At 46.6% G+C, this 13,214-nt stretch overlaps 1 protein-coding gene across 2 annotated transcripts; it reads right to left on the bottom strand.

The window, feature by feature from the left end:
* Nucleotides 1-7,182: 7,182 nt before the first annotated feature.
* LOC120678540 (leucine-rich repeat receptor protein kinase HPCA1-like) lies at nt 7,183-12,829 on the bottom strand. 2 transcript variants are annotated; one of them, XM_039959786.1, is made up of 19 exons: nt 12,419-12,826; nt 11,598-11,721; nt 11,442-11,513; nt 11,235-11,309; nt 11,065-11,136; nt 10,806-10,967; nt 10,647-10,721; nt 10,504-10,575; nt 10,343-10,411; nt 10,192-10,260; nt 10,033-10,107; nt 9,873-9,944; nt 9,654-9,791; nt 9,129-9,544; nt 8,921-9,052; nt 8,692-8,831; nt 8,380-8,599; nt 7,991-8,226; nt 7,183-7,858 (listed from the first exon to the last, which is right to left on the bottom strand). In XM_039959786.1, the coding sequence occupies exons 1-19, from the start codon at nt 12,507-12,509 to the stop codon at nt 7,343-7,345; spliced, it is 2,826 nt and encodes a 941-aa protein (XP_039815720.1). In that variant the 5' UTR covers nt 12,510-12,826; the 3' UTR covers nt 7,183-7,342. The 2 variants fall into 2 exon arrangements, with proteins under 2 accessions (XP_039815720.1, XP_039815719.1); XM_039959785.1 differs by having other exon boundaries at nt 10,647-10,967; nt 12,419-12,829.
* Nucleotides 12,830-13,214: the final 385 nt, after the last annotated feature.

The following is a 13,214-nucleotide window of genomic DNA, read 5'->3' as shown; positions in this document are numbered from 1 at the left end:
TTTGGCCTTAATCCAAACTGATCTCTTATCACTTCAGCAATCTTGGACATCCAGTCAACCTGTTGACCAGCTGTCTGCTCTGGTTGTGGTGGTGGTGGAGCCATCGACAAGGCAGCCAATGCTGGTTGCGGACAATTTGGAGCCATCGGCTGAGCAACCGATGCTGACTGTGCAGTATGATGAGCAAGCTTATTGGACGGGTTCTAGTACAGAACCATCACGCTGCTGGCACCTGCTTGCTGTGACCCTTGGTTGACTGACTGCTGCACACGGGATGCGGGTATGGCACGTTTACGTGATGCACAGAACCAGCCGACGGGTCATGGAATACCCAATTGACTCTGTTGCGGTGGGGTAACCTTCATACAAGGATCTCTATAGGAGTCATTGGTTGTATCAGTGTTGCCAACCATTGCTGTTGAGGCGTCGGCCGGAAAGCCGACGTGTTGGTCTGGCATGTTAGCTGAAGTGCTGACACATTTTGCACCATCGGCTACGAAGCCGATGCGTTCTCTTGCTGAGGAATCGGCTGCGAAGCCGATGCACTTGCTTGTTGGCCTGTGGCTATGAAGCCGATGCACTTGTTTGCCCCGGTCCTAATGGGAAGAATAATTCAGGAGGCATACCAAGATCCCTAGCTGGGTCCCAACCCAAGGGATAGCCTGACTCAAAGCCCCCTTACATAGATGTGGTCAACGGTGTAGAACTTTTAAACAGCGGACTGAACTGAGGTGTCCCTGTTGAACCAATCAGCTGTGTAACCCCAATGCTCCGTTCAGGCTGACTCTGGGGAACAATTGGAGGCATTGTTGTAGCCGATCCGGTAGGGCTGAAATTCATCTGGCTAGCCTGTTGATAGGCCGACCCTGTGTAGCCCTGGAATCCCCCATCATGGAGTGTTTTGATCACAACATTATGAACAGAATTGGTCATGACGGGCGCATGGCTAACAAAAGCCTGCCCGACTGCCTGATGCACCATATCTAGCATCGTGTTCTCACGTTGCACCTCAGTTAATGGCTAGAGAGTGGGGAAATCAAACTTCTTGATCACATCACCAGCCCTGGTTGCACTGAAGGATTTGAGGCATTCTTGTTCATAAGCCCTTAGGCTCTGTTTGGATGTCTACATTGGGAGCCTTGGCATTGAATTGAGTTCAATACCAAATCAGGCCAAGTATTGAAATGAGCTCAATACCAAAGCAATCGTTTGGATGTCCATGACATTGGTAGATGGAATTGAACTGGATGCCAATGCCAATTCATGTTTGGATGTGCTTATGCAAAATTGAGAACTGACCATCCACATCCTCTCTCCACTGCTCCTTCTCGCGTCGGATTTCGCTTCCGGCGGGGAACTGACGTGCTCGCCGGCGGCGGCGGAGCTGAGCAAAGTAGGGGGTGCGGGGGAGTGGAGCAGGACGCGCGGCAGAGGGGCGCGGTGGAGAGGCATGGGGTGCTGAGGGGCAGAACAGAGCCGCACGGCCGTAGAGGGCATGCCGGCGAGGAAGAAGGAGGAGGGGGCCGCGCCGGCGAGGAAGGATGAGGAGGAGGGGGCCGCGCCGAAGAGGAACGAGGAGGTGGGGGCCACGCCGGCGAGGAAGGAGGAGGAGGGGGCCGTGCTGGTGAGGAGGAGGAGGGGGTACGGCCACGGCCGGCGTAGGAGGAGGGCCGAGGAGCGCGGCGGATCATGGCCCGCCCAACGCCGGCAAGGAGGCGAGGGCATCTGCCCATCGGAGTAGTGTAGTCCGCCTGCTGGTATCCGTCTGCTGCAGCCCTGGCTCGGGTCCGTGCCGCACCTCCAGAGTGGAGCCGCCGCTGCCCTGGGGTCCCGCGCTTGGAGGTCCGCCGCCGCCCTGGCACAGGAGCTCAGGGGAGAGGAGCGGTGCGGAGGGAGCAAGGACGCCGGGTCGCTCAATGCAGCACAATACAGAGGCCAAGAGGTCCGAATTGCGGGAGGTGGTGGAGCGGTACCCAGAATACCGCTTGGCATTGGGTCCAGTTTCCAATTCCAATTCCGAAATCATCCAAACAGCTGGCATTGAGTGTATCCAATGCCAATTCCGAATTCCAGGCTTCAATGCATACATCCAAACGGGGCATTAGGGACTTCTCGAGCTCTGCCTTCTGTTCCTCTTTCAACTTGTCCTTTTCCACCGGGCTATAGTTATCTTCACTGATGCCAGCTTTAGACATGTTGAGATCTTCTGGTCCCACCGAGCGTGCCAAAAGATGTGTTGACATGAAAGATGGACACACCAAGCCTGAGAGCACCGTTCGCCAAGCTCAGACTGCAAACGCTTTCAAACTGAGGCGTGCCATTCAATTTGACTTGTAAATTGACAAGGAATAGGCAAGCGTTAAATTCGAGTGCATATCGGCTGGATTTCCGAATAACTCTCATGCAGCGTATCGGCAAGGCGCTGCCGATACAGAAAACGACAAATCAAATGGAGTAAACTAGTCTTAAAGCGATCTAAGGGGATCGGCAAAGGCTGCCGATGTGGGTAGCGTGCAAAAAGCAGTGCACAAGACTACAAATGTGTAGATTTGAACACAGCCACACTCAAAATAGATCTAATCAGCTTTATGAGGTTTAAAGCAAAAACAAGGGTTTCACAGCCGATCAAACGTACTCTGAGCAAGATAGGTTTGATAAAAGCTAAAGCAATAGGAAAAACCTATAGATCTAGCAAATATCGATAAATTGTGAATAAATTTAAACGAAGCAACAGCGATGCGCTAGTTGAACTAAAGCTTAGATTAATTTGGTAAAAACGAAAGCTTACCAGCAAACCAAGTCGGTCGAATGTGAGACGTCCTTGATCGGCTCGAAAGAAGTCGCAAAACAAAAGGGGTGGGGAAGTCGCCGAAAAGAAAACAAAAGTTGCAGGAATCGTAAATGTTTGTTGTATTGGATGTGTATCAAACTTTCTACAATGATCAAGGATACATATTTATACCCTGCGCTAATCGAGTCCCAGCCGTTCATGATAAATACATTCTTGACGCAAAAGGAAAAATATTCTAAACAAAAATACTACCTTCCAAACCAGAGCCCGTTAAGATCTGGCCAACCTTATCTCCCCGCCAGTCAACAGAATCTTCCAATTGGCAACGAACCATTAGCCGATCCTCCTTGCCAAATCCACAATTTGCTCTCCAAATCAGCAATTTCCTTTTTTTTAATATTCATTTTGACACGTGTCAAAATTAGCATCAACACATTCCAGGGAGAACGAAACTGCTAGAGTACTGGTCCTGCAGGGATTAGCCGGAGATGCTTCCGTTCAAAGGCTCGAGGGTAACATAAACTTCCCGTGCACCTGTCGAAACAGGATCACAGAGATGTTACCGGGTGGGAACACTGTACCAGGGAGAGCAAAACTGCCCGAATACTGGCCCTGCAAGGAGTAATCGGAGATGCTTTCCCGCCGAGTTCAAAGGCTCGAGGGTAACAGAAACTGCCTTGGCACATGTCAAAACAGGATCACAGAGATATTACCGGGTAGGAACACCGTCTCAGGGAGAGCCAAACTGCCTGAGTACAGGCCCTGCAGGGAGTAGTAGGAGATGCTTCCCGCCAAGTTCAAAGGCTCTAGGGTAGCAGGAACTGCCCATGCACCTGTCGAAATAGGATCACAGAGATGTTACCGGGTGGCAACACCGTCCCAGGGAGAGCAAAACTGCCCAAGTATTGGTCCTGCAGGAGTAGTCGGAGATGCTTCCCGTCGAGTTCAAAGGATCGAGGACAACATAAACTACACGTGCACCTGGTAAGGCGGGACCACGGAGACATTGCCAAGTGAGGAGCAGTTCTCCGGAGAATAAGTAAGAGTTCGGAAAGCCAATGTATATAATGACGAATGCATTTATGAAATTTGATGGCTTATACAAGACTTCTATTGCCGAAACTCTTTACCTAGCCTCCTTTTGCTCGGGGTGCCTACCAAAAATTGTAATAATAGATGTGATAATGTTCTTGCGAACTGTCTTGCTTCTTCAACCTTGACGGGTATCGTCTTGCTTGCGTGGAGGGTTGGGCGGCAACTGAGGTGCGCCCAAAGCATGGCGTAGATTGCGACATTCATAAGCCGAGTGCTTGCCGCTTGGTTGCCAAGGGCAGCGCTTGTGGAGGGATCGTTCGAAGCATTTCTGGATGAGTGCGGCTCTCTTGCCTTGCTAGGGAAGTGGAGCTGGCCATGAAGGACCAGCTTTCGAGTTGTGGGCCCTGACGTTGGGCCTCTTGCGCGCCGGCTTCTGATGGTCGTCGATGATGCAGTAGTTGGAGGAGGGGCAGTAGGCCTCGGCCTCCTCGCATTCTTGGCACTTAGAGATGATGACGGTGCGGGCATCTCGCCCGATGTTGATGACGTTGCGGAGGTCATTCTTGGAGTATTCGTGACACTCTCCAACATCTTCCTGTAGCCGATCGAGTAGTCGTTGGCATCGTTCGGCGAGCTTCTGGTTGCGGATCTTGCGGGGCGCCATCTCAACCTCCCTGTCCTCGTCTTCCAACTTCACAGTGATCGTGACTGCCGGAGGAGGAGGGGCGGGGGGGGGGGGGGATCTGTACTCTGGGGTGGCCTTGGCCTGAGCAGTAGCTGGGTCATCTAGCATGTCTTCATCTGAGAGGTACTCCTTGTAATCGTCAGAGTTGTAGTCGTCCAAGTTGACTCGCTCCATCGAGACGTCATCGTCTTTGATCTCTAAGAGTCGCACCATGTTGACTTTGCTTAATGGGTCCTTAGAGCTTTCTTCTTCTCGTGGAGGGGGTAGAGCCGGTCCTCTTGGTAGTGTAGTTCTTCGCAGGCGATGGGACAATGGATGGTTTGGCCTCCTAGGGTCGATTTTATAGTCGGGTAGGGGCTGATGGGTTTGCCTTCCTCTGACTTGGATTTCGCTTGATCGGTTGCAAAGGCTGTGGGATTTCCAGAGATCTGCTCTTGCCCGATCAGGAGTAGGGAATCTAGATCCTTTTCGGATTTTGTTAGGATCTGAGATATTGTAGCCTCTCGATAGATGCTGGCCAGGTTTTGTAGCCCAAAAGGAATGTTTGGGGGTACAATAGTTGGGTCCTAGAAGGGGGAGTCCCATCCTAGCCCGGAGTGCCACGTCACCTGACGCTTGTGCAGTTTGGGTAGTTGCGCTATTATTGCGATGAGCAGCAGGTTGCGGAGCATGCTCCTGCTGTTGTTGGTGGTGGTATTGGAAATTATCCCACATATTTTTGGCCTTTGAGATGTGCCAGAGCTCCTCGATCTTGTCCGGGTTGAGTAAACCATCCATGAACAAATTGATATCATCTGACCAATCTTCCAAGTCATCGAACTCATCTAGGTTTTCCAGATTGTTCAAGTAATATATGAATTCTTGGTCGTCGTTGGGGTTAAGGAATTCGGAATTTATCTGAATAGCTTCAGAATCGAGTGGCTCAAGTCCACCCATGAAGTTGTTGAAATCTTTGTTGAATTTAGCCTCAGGAGTGTCGTGCTCCTTAGCGTTCAAGGTTTTTAATGCTAGATTGAGGCATTCCAGCAGGGAGCCATCCACTCGATCAATTTGACCAAGGAGATTATCGGATAGGGGTAGTGTAACCTCGTTATCTGGCATTTTTCAGTGCTTGAGGCACGGGGGTAGTGTAACCTCGTTATCCGGCATTTTTCAGTGCTTGAGGCACGATCTTTTCCTAGAGTGCTTTCAGCCGTGTTGATGCATTCTAGGAGGGAGTCGTCCACTCGATCCAGATGGCCTATGACGTGCTCTAGTTGGTGGTACATGGTACGGCTCATGACGTAGGGAGTGCCACTACGTTCTACCTTTGCTTGGGCCAAAGTAATGCATTTGGCGATCTTTTCAGTGAACTAATCCCCCGCTGCGACTGGATCTGGATTGTAGTCCTGGGGAGATGGCGGGGCATCAGGGTTGGTCCAGTATCTTTTGATCAGATCAAAATTTTCTCTCCTGGGGATCCTTAGGAGGGTTTTCCACGCCGGCTGCTAAAGCTGCTGAGTTGTCAGGGAGATTTTGGTTGGTGGAAACAGATCCCACAGCCTGATGATTGTCAAGGTGGTTGATGAAACCACCCAATCCATCTGCAACGCAGGTCCATGACCCAAAGGTGAAAGTTATGCCCTTTTCGAGAGTGTCGTGGTTGGGAGATGCCATCGAGTCCGTCAAGAGATCGTCGGAGACTTGCCTCACGGTGGGCGCCAGCTGTCGGTGTTTTACCGTCACGTCTACCTAGGGATACCCTTAGGTAGAGAGATGATTGTGGGGGATCACCGAGATCAGGAACACGATGGTGCAAGCAACACAAGGGTTTAGACAGGTTCAGGTCGCAGATGTTGCGTAATACTCTACGTCCTGTGTGATTTGTATTGCCTTGGGTGTAGTGATACGCATAGAGGGATGTCTCTATGCGTTTCAGGACTGTGCCACATGAGATATCCTGTGGCCCCAGGTCTGACAGGATTCGTATGCTTCAGTTCAATTATTTCTGAATTTAATCCTTTTGTAGCCGATACTCTTTATCGTTGCTGAGGAACAACAATTCTGTATTCTAGCTACTGATCCATGGACTATCACGAAGATACTGGGAGTCAGGTTGTCCTTTCGAAAACCTGGTTCATTTCAGGCCTGGTCCTTTCCGTGTCTGGCCCTTTTAGTGCCCGACCCATAGATTATCTATCTAGACTAAATTTGAAGACCCTTTACCACCTCTAAATGTAAATGACAAACGTTCAACGTGCGCCCCTAGCCAAAAAGCCTGCTAGCTTGCCAGTTGCCCTCGAGTTTTTTTTAGCTGCTGATTCATCTTCACGCAATTATGTTGTCACGACTCACGCTCACGCATTCATCTTTTGTGATATAAAGATTGCTTGAAGTTATTTCTTCTGCAAATTGATCTAGAAAATATGATTTCGGCAAATCGCACTTAATGATTTGTTCATGATAGTACTTGAGAGTGATATGGTGGAGAAGATTGATTATGTATCATTGAATATTTTAATTCAAGGAACACGAGAAGAATCAAGCTGTTTATTAAAAATTATGCAACTAAGATTAAATAGGCACAATTCTTGACATGTTTCATTCCTATATTATATTACATTTAATATTTAATTGTTTTATTTCGCTAAGTCTACTGGATCTTACTTTAAAATTTTGCATAGGACCCCACTTTATGCCGGCAAGGCCCTGTACGTACGTTTTCTCTCCATGGCAAAAAGAATAGTCAACTTTATGAATCATTTACAGTCCTACTAAAACCTATGTACAATGTACACTCGAACTTTTGCACATCAAGCTGGTGCTAGCTTTTATCCTATACATCTAGGGCTTCATGGGTTCATGCTCCCATGAGAAGGGAATACCGCACTGTATTCAAAGACCCTACTGTCCATATCAAACGTCGAGGATGATGTCGAAGAACTAGAGTACGGGAGCTTAGGCCCGACCTTCATTGTTCTTGACTCAATGCTGAATGAAGAGCTCGTCGACATGGAGCCTGGTATGAGTCCGTAGTCCTGCATTATCCCCTCAATCTCCCTCACAATGGTGTTCATTGAGGGCCGGCCCGTTCCCACCTCCTCGACACATTGAAGTGCCAGTTTTAGGAACCGTGGGAAGCCAAGGAGACTCCCCGTTTTCGCAAGGATCGGGTCCATCACATCCTTGAGCCCACAGTGCGTGCGATCCTCCATGTCAAGTGCCATCTTCAGCTCGCGGACGATGTACTTGTTGTCGTGTATCGGTGGCTTGGACATTATGAGTTCTAACAGCACCACACCAAAGCTGTAGACATCGCTCTTCGCTGTGAGCTGCTGCGTCATGTAGTACTCCGGGTCCAGGTAGCCCTGCGGTTTCGTAGAGTTTGAAGTGGTTACTGGTGAGTATTATTTGCTCCAACGAAATGGCAAGCATGCCATGTATGCCATATACAAGAGGTGTTTTTTTGTCCTCAAAACAGACACAATGTGCAAGCTTACCAGTGTTCCCTTGACATTTGTGCAGAGTTGGCCTTCCTCACTGTCTGATACCAGCAACGACAGGCCGAAATCCGCAACCTTTGCGGTCATCTTCTCATCAAGGAGGATGTTGGTGGACTTCACATCCCTGTGAATAATTGGAGGATTGGCATGGTCATGGAGGTAAGCTAGCCCTCTTGCTGAATCCAGAGCTATCTTGAGCCTCCTACTCCAGTCCAATTGTATCCCTTTCATACCTGGAGCGTCCAGTTGGGATCAGTTCAGGAGATCACATATGGTTCACAGAAATTGTAGCCTGATATTTTTACTTCATAATTTTACAGTGAATGAACAAGATGCACACCTTCTGTAACCAAATATAACTAATAAAATGAGATGGAAAAAGTTACCATATAGGGCCTCGCTTAGTGTTCCATTGGAAACGAACTCATAAACAAGCATCTTTTCGCCCTTCTCAAAGCAGAAACCAACCAGTGCAACCAAGTTCTTGTGATGAACTCTTGAAAGGAGTTCTATTTCTGTCTTGAACTCAAGGCCACCCTGCATGGACCCTTCCTTAGATCTCTTGATTGCTACTAACTGCCCATCCGGAAGTTTTGCTCGGTACACCTGTTACATTGCAATTAAAAAAATTGTAAACCTGTACTAAAAACAAGAAAAACAATCTGCACCTCCAGTTTGAAGAAGAATCGTTTATTTACCCTTCCATAGCCCCCTGCTCCAATAGCATTGATTTCTCGGAAATCATTGGTGCACAGCTTGAGTTCTTCCAATGTGAAAAATCTAGCATTTTTCAGTTTGGGTGCTTCACCAATATCTTCTCCCATTGATCCCCATGATGCTGAATATTTTATCAGGGACATTAATAACAAAGAACCATTAGATGATGGCTTAAAATATCGAGCGAAACCTTTCAAGAGAGTGCATTACCGAAAGGATTGTTGATGGAGACAAGCTCTTGAGCCCGCTTCTTTTGTCGCACAGCGTAAAAACCAACCAGCATAAGTCCCACAACCAGGAGAACAGATCCAGTTACAATGCCAATCAACACAGCTCGAGAAGCTGTCACAGAAGAATCAAAGTTCAGCCATCTACGTTTTGTTGCTTCAGAAACAACGCAAAAAATTAAACCAGTTACCTTTGTCGTGGAATGGGTAATGACGCGCTCTTGCATAGTAAGGCCCATAAAATTCTGGTGGTTTGTAATTCTGACGGGTCAGGTTGAAGCAGTTTAATACTTGGGAGTAGGTGAACCTCTTCTTGTTTACTGGGCATGCCTTGATCTCCACATTTAGGTATAAACCATCGTTGGAGTGGGCCAAGCTTAGCTGGTTTGGGGTACAGCTGTTCAATTTACCCGTGAGGTTTTTCTGCAGTTCAGGAAGGTACTGGACAACATCACCAAAGGAAGGAGCTCTGAAGACAATAATCTCGATGAAAGGATAGGCACACTGGACTTCAATACGGGGCTGTCTAGGAGCTTCAGTTTGTAGTCCTGTGCACGGCATTGTATCTGACAAAAGAGAATTGTTGCAGAGTGGGTTCCCTTGAAGCCTGAAGATAACAAAGAAGCAAGAAAGCTTCAGAGAAAGCAAAAGTTTGCCAAGAAAGAAATCGGCTGATTGTAAGGAAACAAAAAATTGAAATGGGCAGTGATTCACACTTGAGAAATTGGCCTTTGAAGCTGTCGTACACTTTAACTGAAGTGATTCCATTGTTTTGAATATCGACAAGATCTAGTCCCTCATTAACGTTATTACCCATGTCAAGTGTTCCATTCAGTTGATTATCGCTCAGTATTCTGTAGATGTTCGACAGGTCAATAAATTTCGATAAAGTACACATGGTAGAAAGGTTTTAGAATTTTCATGAAATTCCTTACAGATGCTGTAATTTACGGAAGCTGAACAGCTCCTGTGGCACTTGGCCAGAAATTCCAACTGACTGCATTGTACTGCAACAAAAGAGTGAGACTTTCTTTATGCATTGCACCAAAAACTGCCGGTTCACAGAGAAAATATCGGATGAACAACGTGACTTACAGGGTCATTATGTCAGTCAAATTTGAGAACCAGCTTGGAATATTAGAAGGCGTAAAGCTGTTATTGCTCATATCCCTGTGGATAGTGATCATGTGTCAATCATGGCGAAAGAGCAGGTTCATACCAAAATGTGACTTGAGTTTGCAAAGAAATTCTTACACATTTTCCAGTAACGTCATCCCGGCCAAATTAGGTATTGCTCCATTTAGTTTGTTGTTTGAAAGCATTCTGGGGTTTTCAAGGAAAAAATGTCACCAGCAGGACAACAAAGACGTCCTCCCAATTATGTTTTCTGAATTGGACAACTTACACAACGTGGAGCTTAGTCAGGTTCTTGAGAGAAGGAACTTGACCCATGAAACCGTTGTTATTTAAACGACTGTGTTCAGGGCATGGATTAAGTAATCAGCTTTCTACCCGCATACATATTAGTTGCCAACCAATTTTAGAGCAAGTATTATGAACACTTACAGTACTTCTAGTGTAGGAATTGCACCAATAGATGCTGGTATTGGTCCAACAAATCTGTTATAGTCGAAAAGTCTGAACAAAACAAATCATAATTAGAAAATTCCTAGTGAATGATGAAGCAAATGCTAAATCCTCGAGCTTACATGTGCTTGAGCTTCATGTTGGAGTTAAAGAGATATTCCGGGATCAAACCTTCCAGTTTGTTCTGATTGAAATGGCTAGAAAGAACAGAAGAAACATATTTGTGAGTGATAGCTTGCAAAGAATGAGCAACAAAACTGATATCTTTTTGTGACACAGACAAGTGCACTGCCTCTAGAAGCTGGTCCAATCCAGTTCCATTGTCCTTGGAATTTGGGAGTGGCCCAGTCAGCAGGTTATCAGCAAGGTCCAGCCAGGTGACACTGGAAAGCTTTCCTAACGAGGGCGGGATGCTGCCCGTTAATTTATTTGAGTTCAGAGCACTGTACAACATCAAGCCAAGAAACAAAATTAGTGTCCTACTAGTAGGCAAATTTCAATAGTTTTTGCAGCTATTGATAGGAAGAACAATATTCTTACAAAAATTTGACTTGTGACAGGTTGCCTAATTCACTTGGAACAGGACCACTGAAACTACAACCAATCAGTGCTCTGCAAAATTATCGGGTAAAGAAGATAGGATTAGTAATAAGGATTAATATGTAGAGCACTAATCAATCTGTCAAATAATTGAAACTGTCACAACTTACAGTTCTTCAAGCTTAACCAACTTCCCAATAGCAGCAGGTAGTGGGCCACCAAGATCTGGATTTGAGGACAGATCCCTGTAAGGCATAGTCAGACAGTGAGTCATTCAGCAAAGTAACATACAAGGTCGAGTAATTATAAAACACTCCAAGCATAGAGGAATCTGCAGCATCTATGAATAGACAAAGATATATAATGGCAACACTCACAAGATCCTTAGTTCAGTCAGGCTTCCTATATCATCACCAAGAGTGCCTCTTATGGTCATAGCGAATAGATTCCTGCAGCGTCGAAGTGCGATAAGGGAGAACAATATCAGGATCTAGAGTAGCTACTAGCATTGCTGTGGGATCAGCTCCACTCACAGTGATGTGACCCTTCCGTTTCCATCGCACAAAATACCATCCCATCTGGTGCAAGGATCGTTGGACTTCCCCCAGCTAGAAGGAAAATTTTTCCATTTCTTCATCAGAGATCGGAGAGCAGCCGCTGCAAGACATCAACTTTTCAACCAACTTTTGGACATTTGATTTGGTAAGTACCCTATAATGTGACAGGTATGAATCAAAACTGGTAGGTTGGAGTTGGTTCTATTGGTCCCTAATGCAAATAGTTTATAGATGCTTCACTAGCAACATCTCCTATGATTGTTCATTAACAAAAAGTTGGACCATCAAAAAGTTTTATGTTCTTGGCTCGTGAGACTACAAGTATCAAATCGTCCATATTCGAGCATATGAGCCGAAACAAATTTTAATAGACACGAATGAGGTGAGGATAAAACACACAAGGGGTGAACTTATAAACTGGATGAATTTGGACACCAGGAAACTTTTCAGAATAGCAGTATAGAAAGCGTTTTGTTATCCTTTATGCCATTTCCCCAATCGTCTCATCAAAACAAATTGTAAAACTGATCCAAACAACTTAATCAGAAAATCACACCTCAAAATTTCCAACCTCTAGTCCAGCTGAGGCGCTGACCACAATTAAAATGCAACCAAAATCGAACTCCGAAGTCTATTAAGTAGCTAGACAACCTTTAAAAGACTAAAAGCAACAAATTTTGATTCCCCTGACACAAAAAATAGCCAAGAAACCCCTCCAACTTTCTGTGCTACAACGCCCATAGACCAAAGGTTTTTTTTTTGTGTTCCCACAAGAATCGCCGAAAATGAAATGTTACCATCTTGCGGGTTGGTGTCCGCGGAAGCGATTCTTGATCCGGCGGCGCTCAAGATGAAGAGCAGCAAGAGGAGCTGCTGTCTTCCCCTCATCAACGTTAGCTCCTCCCTGCCTGGACCAGACCTGCTAAGTGAGAGCTTCGCTTCTCGCAGAAAAAGGCTGCGCCGGGAGGGAAGAAGGAAAAGCTTTCCGAGGTGGGAGGAGGAAGAAGGTGAGAAGCGAAGCTCGGCGATGCCAATGCCGTCGTGCACTGGTGCCTGGAATAAGGCTTCCTTGCTGACCTTTTGATTTTACTCGGTCCAACTGACTGACGTTTTCATAAGCGTGGAGCCTACCCTTTTGCTTGCTTCCCCCTCCTTTTTTCCTGTGCCTTCCGACCTTGCCAAGTTTGACCCTCTCCTCCTTGGCAAATAATTACTGTTGAAAGGAAAATCATTTTACAGGGGCTAACAAAACATCAGTGGTTATTTTGAGTAGAGTATTTGACTTGCCACAAAGGGATCTCTTCTGTTCCTTAAAGCAGCTCATTGAATCTCCGTTAAGTAATAGCGTCATTTGAACCAGCAGATCTAATTCGGTCACTTGCAGTTTTCCTTTGCAGTTCATTGAGTACTATCTAGGAGTAGAATTCTGTAATGGGGGGGAGCAGTGAAGGGTGGAAACCTGCGAATTGATGGGGATGGACGTGGCCTGACCAACCGAAACAACACGTTGCCAGCGTAGGTAGGTGCACATCAGGACTGGTGCCCATGGTGCAGAATGGTCAAACAATTGGCTTTTGAATATGGAGCATAGCT

The sequence above is a fragment of the Panicum virgatum genome, chromosome 6N (genome assembly GCF_016808335.1).
Source record: "Panicum virgatum strain AP13 chromosome 6N, P.virgatum_v5, whole genome shotgun sequence".
Lineage (NCBI taxonomy): Eukaryota > Viridiplantae > Streptophyta > Magnoliopsida > Poales > Poaceae > Panicum > Panicum virgatum.
This window is presented reverse-complemented; position numbering and strand designations above follow the sequence as displayed.

Bases quoted from the DNA above. Each gene is read 5' to 3' on its own strand.
- LOC120678540 (XM_039959785.1), bottom strand. From the start codon at position 12,509: ATGAGGGGAAGACAGCAGCTCCTCTTGCTGCTCTTCATCTTGAGCGCC. The intron at 10,576-10,646 runs GTAAGCTCGAGG...TGTTTTGTTCAG, and splicing joins AACATGAAGCTCAAGCACAT to ACTTTTCGACTATAACAGAT. The intron at 8,832-8,920 runs GTAATGCACTCT...TAAAATATTCAG, and splicing joins CTCCATCAACAATCCTTTCG to CATCATGGGGATCAATGGGA.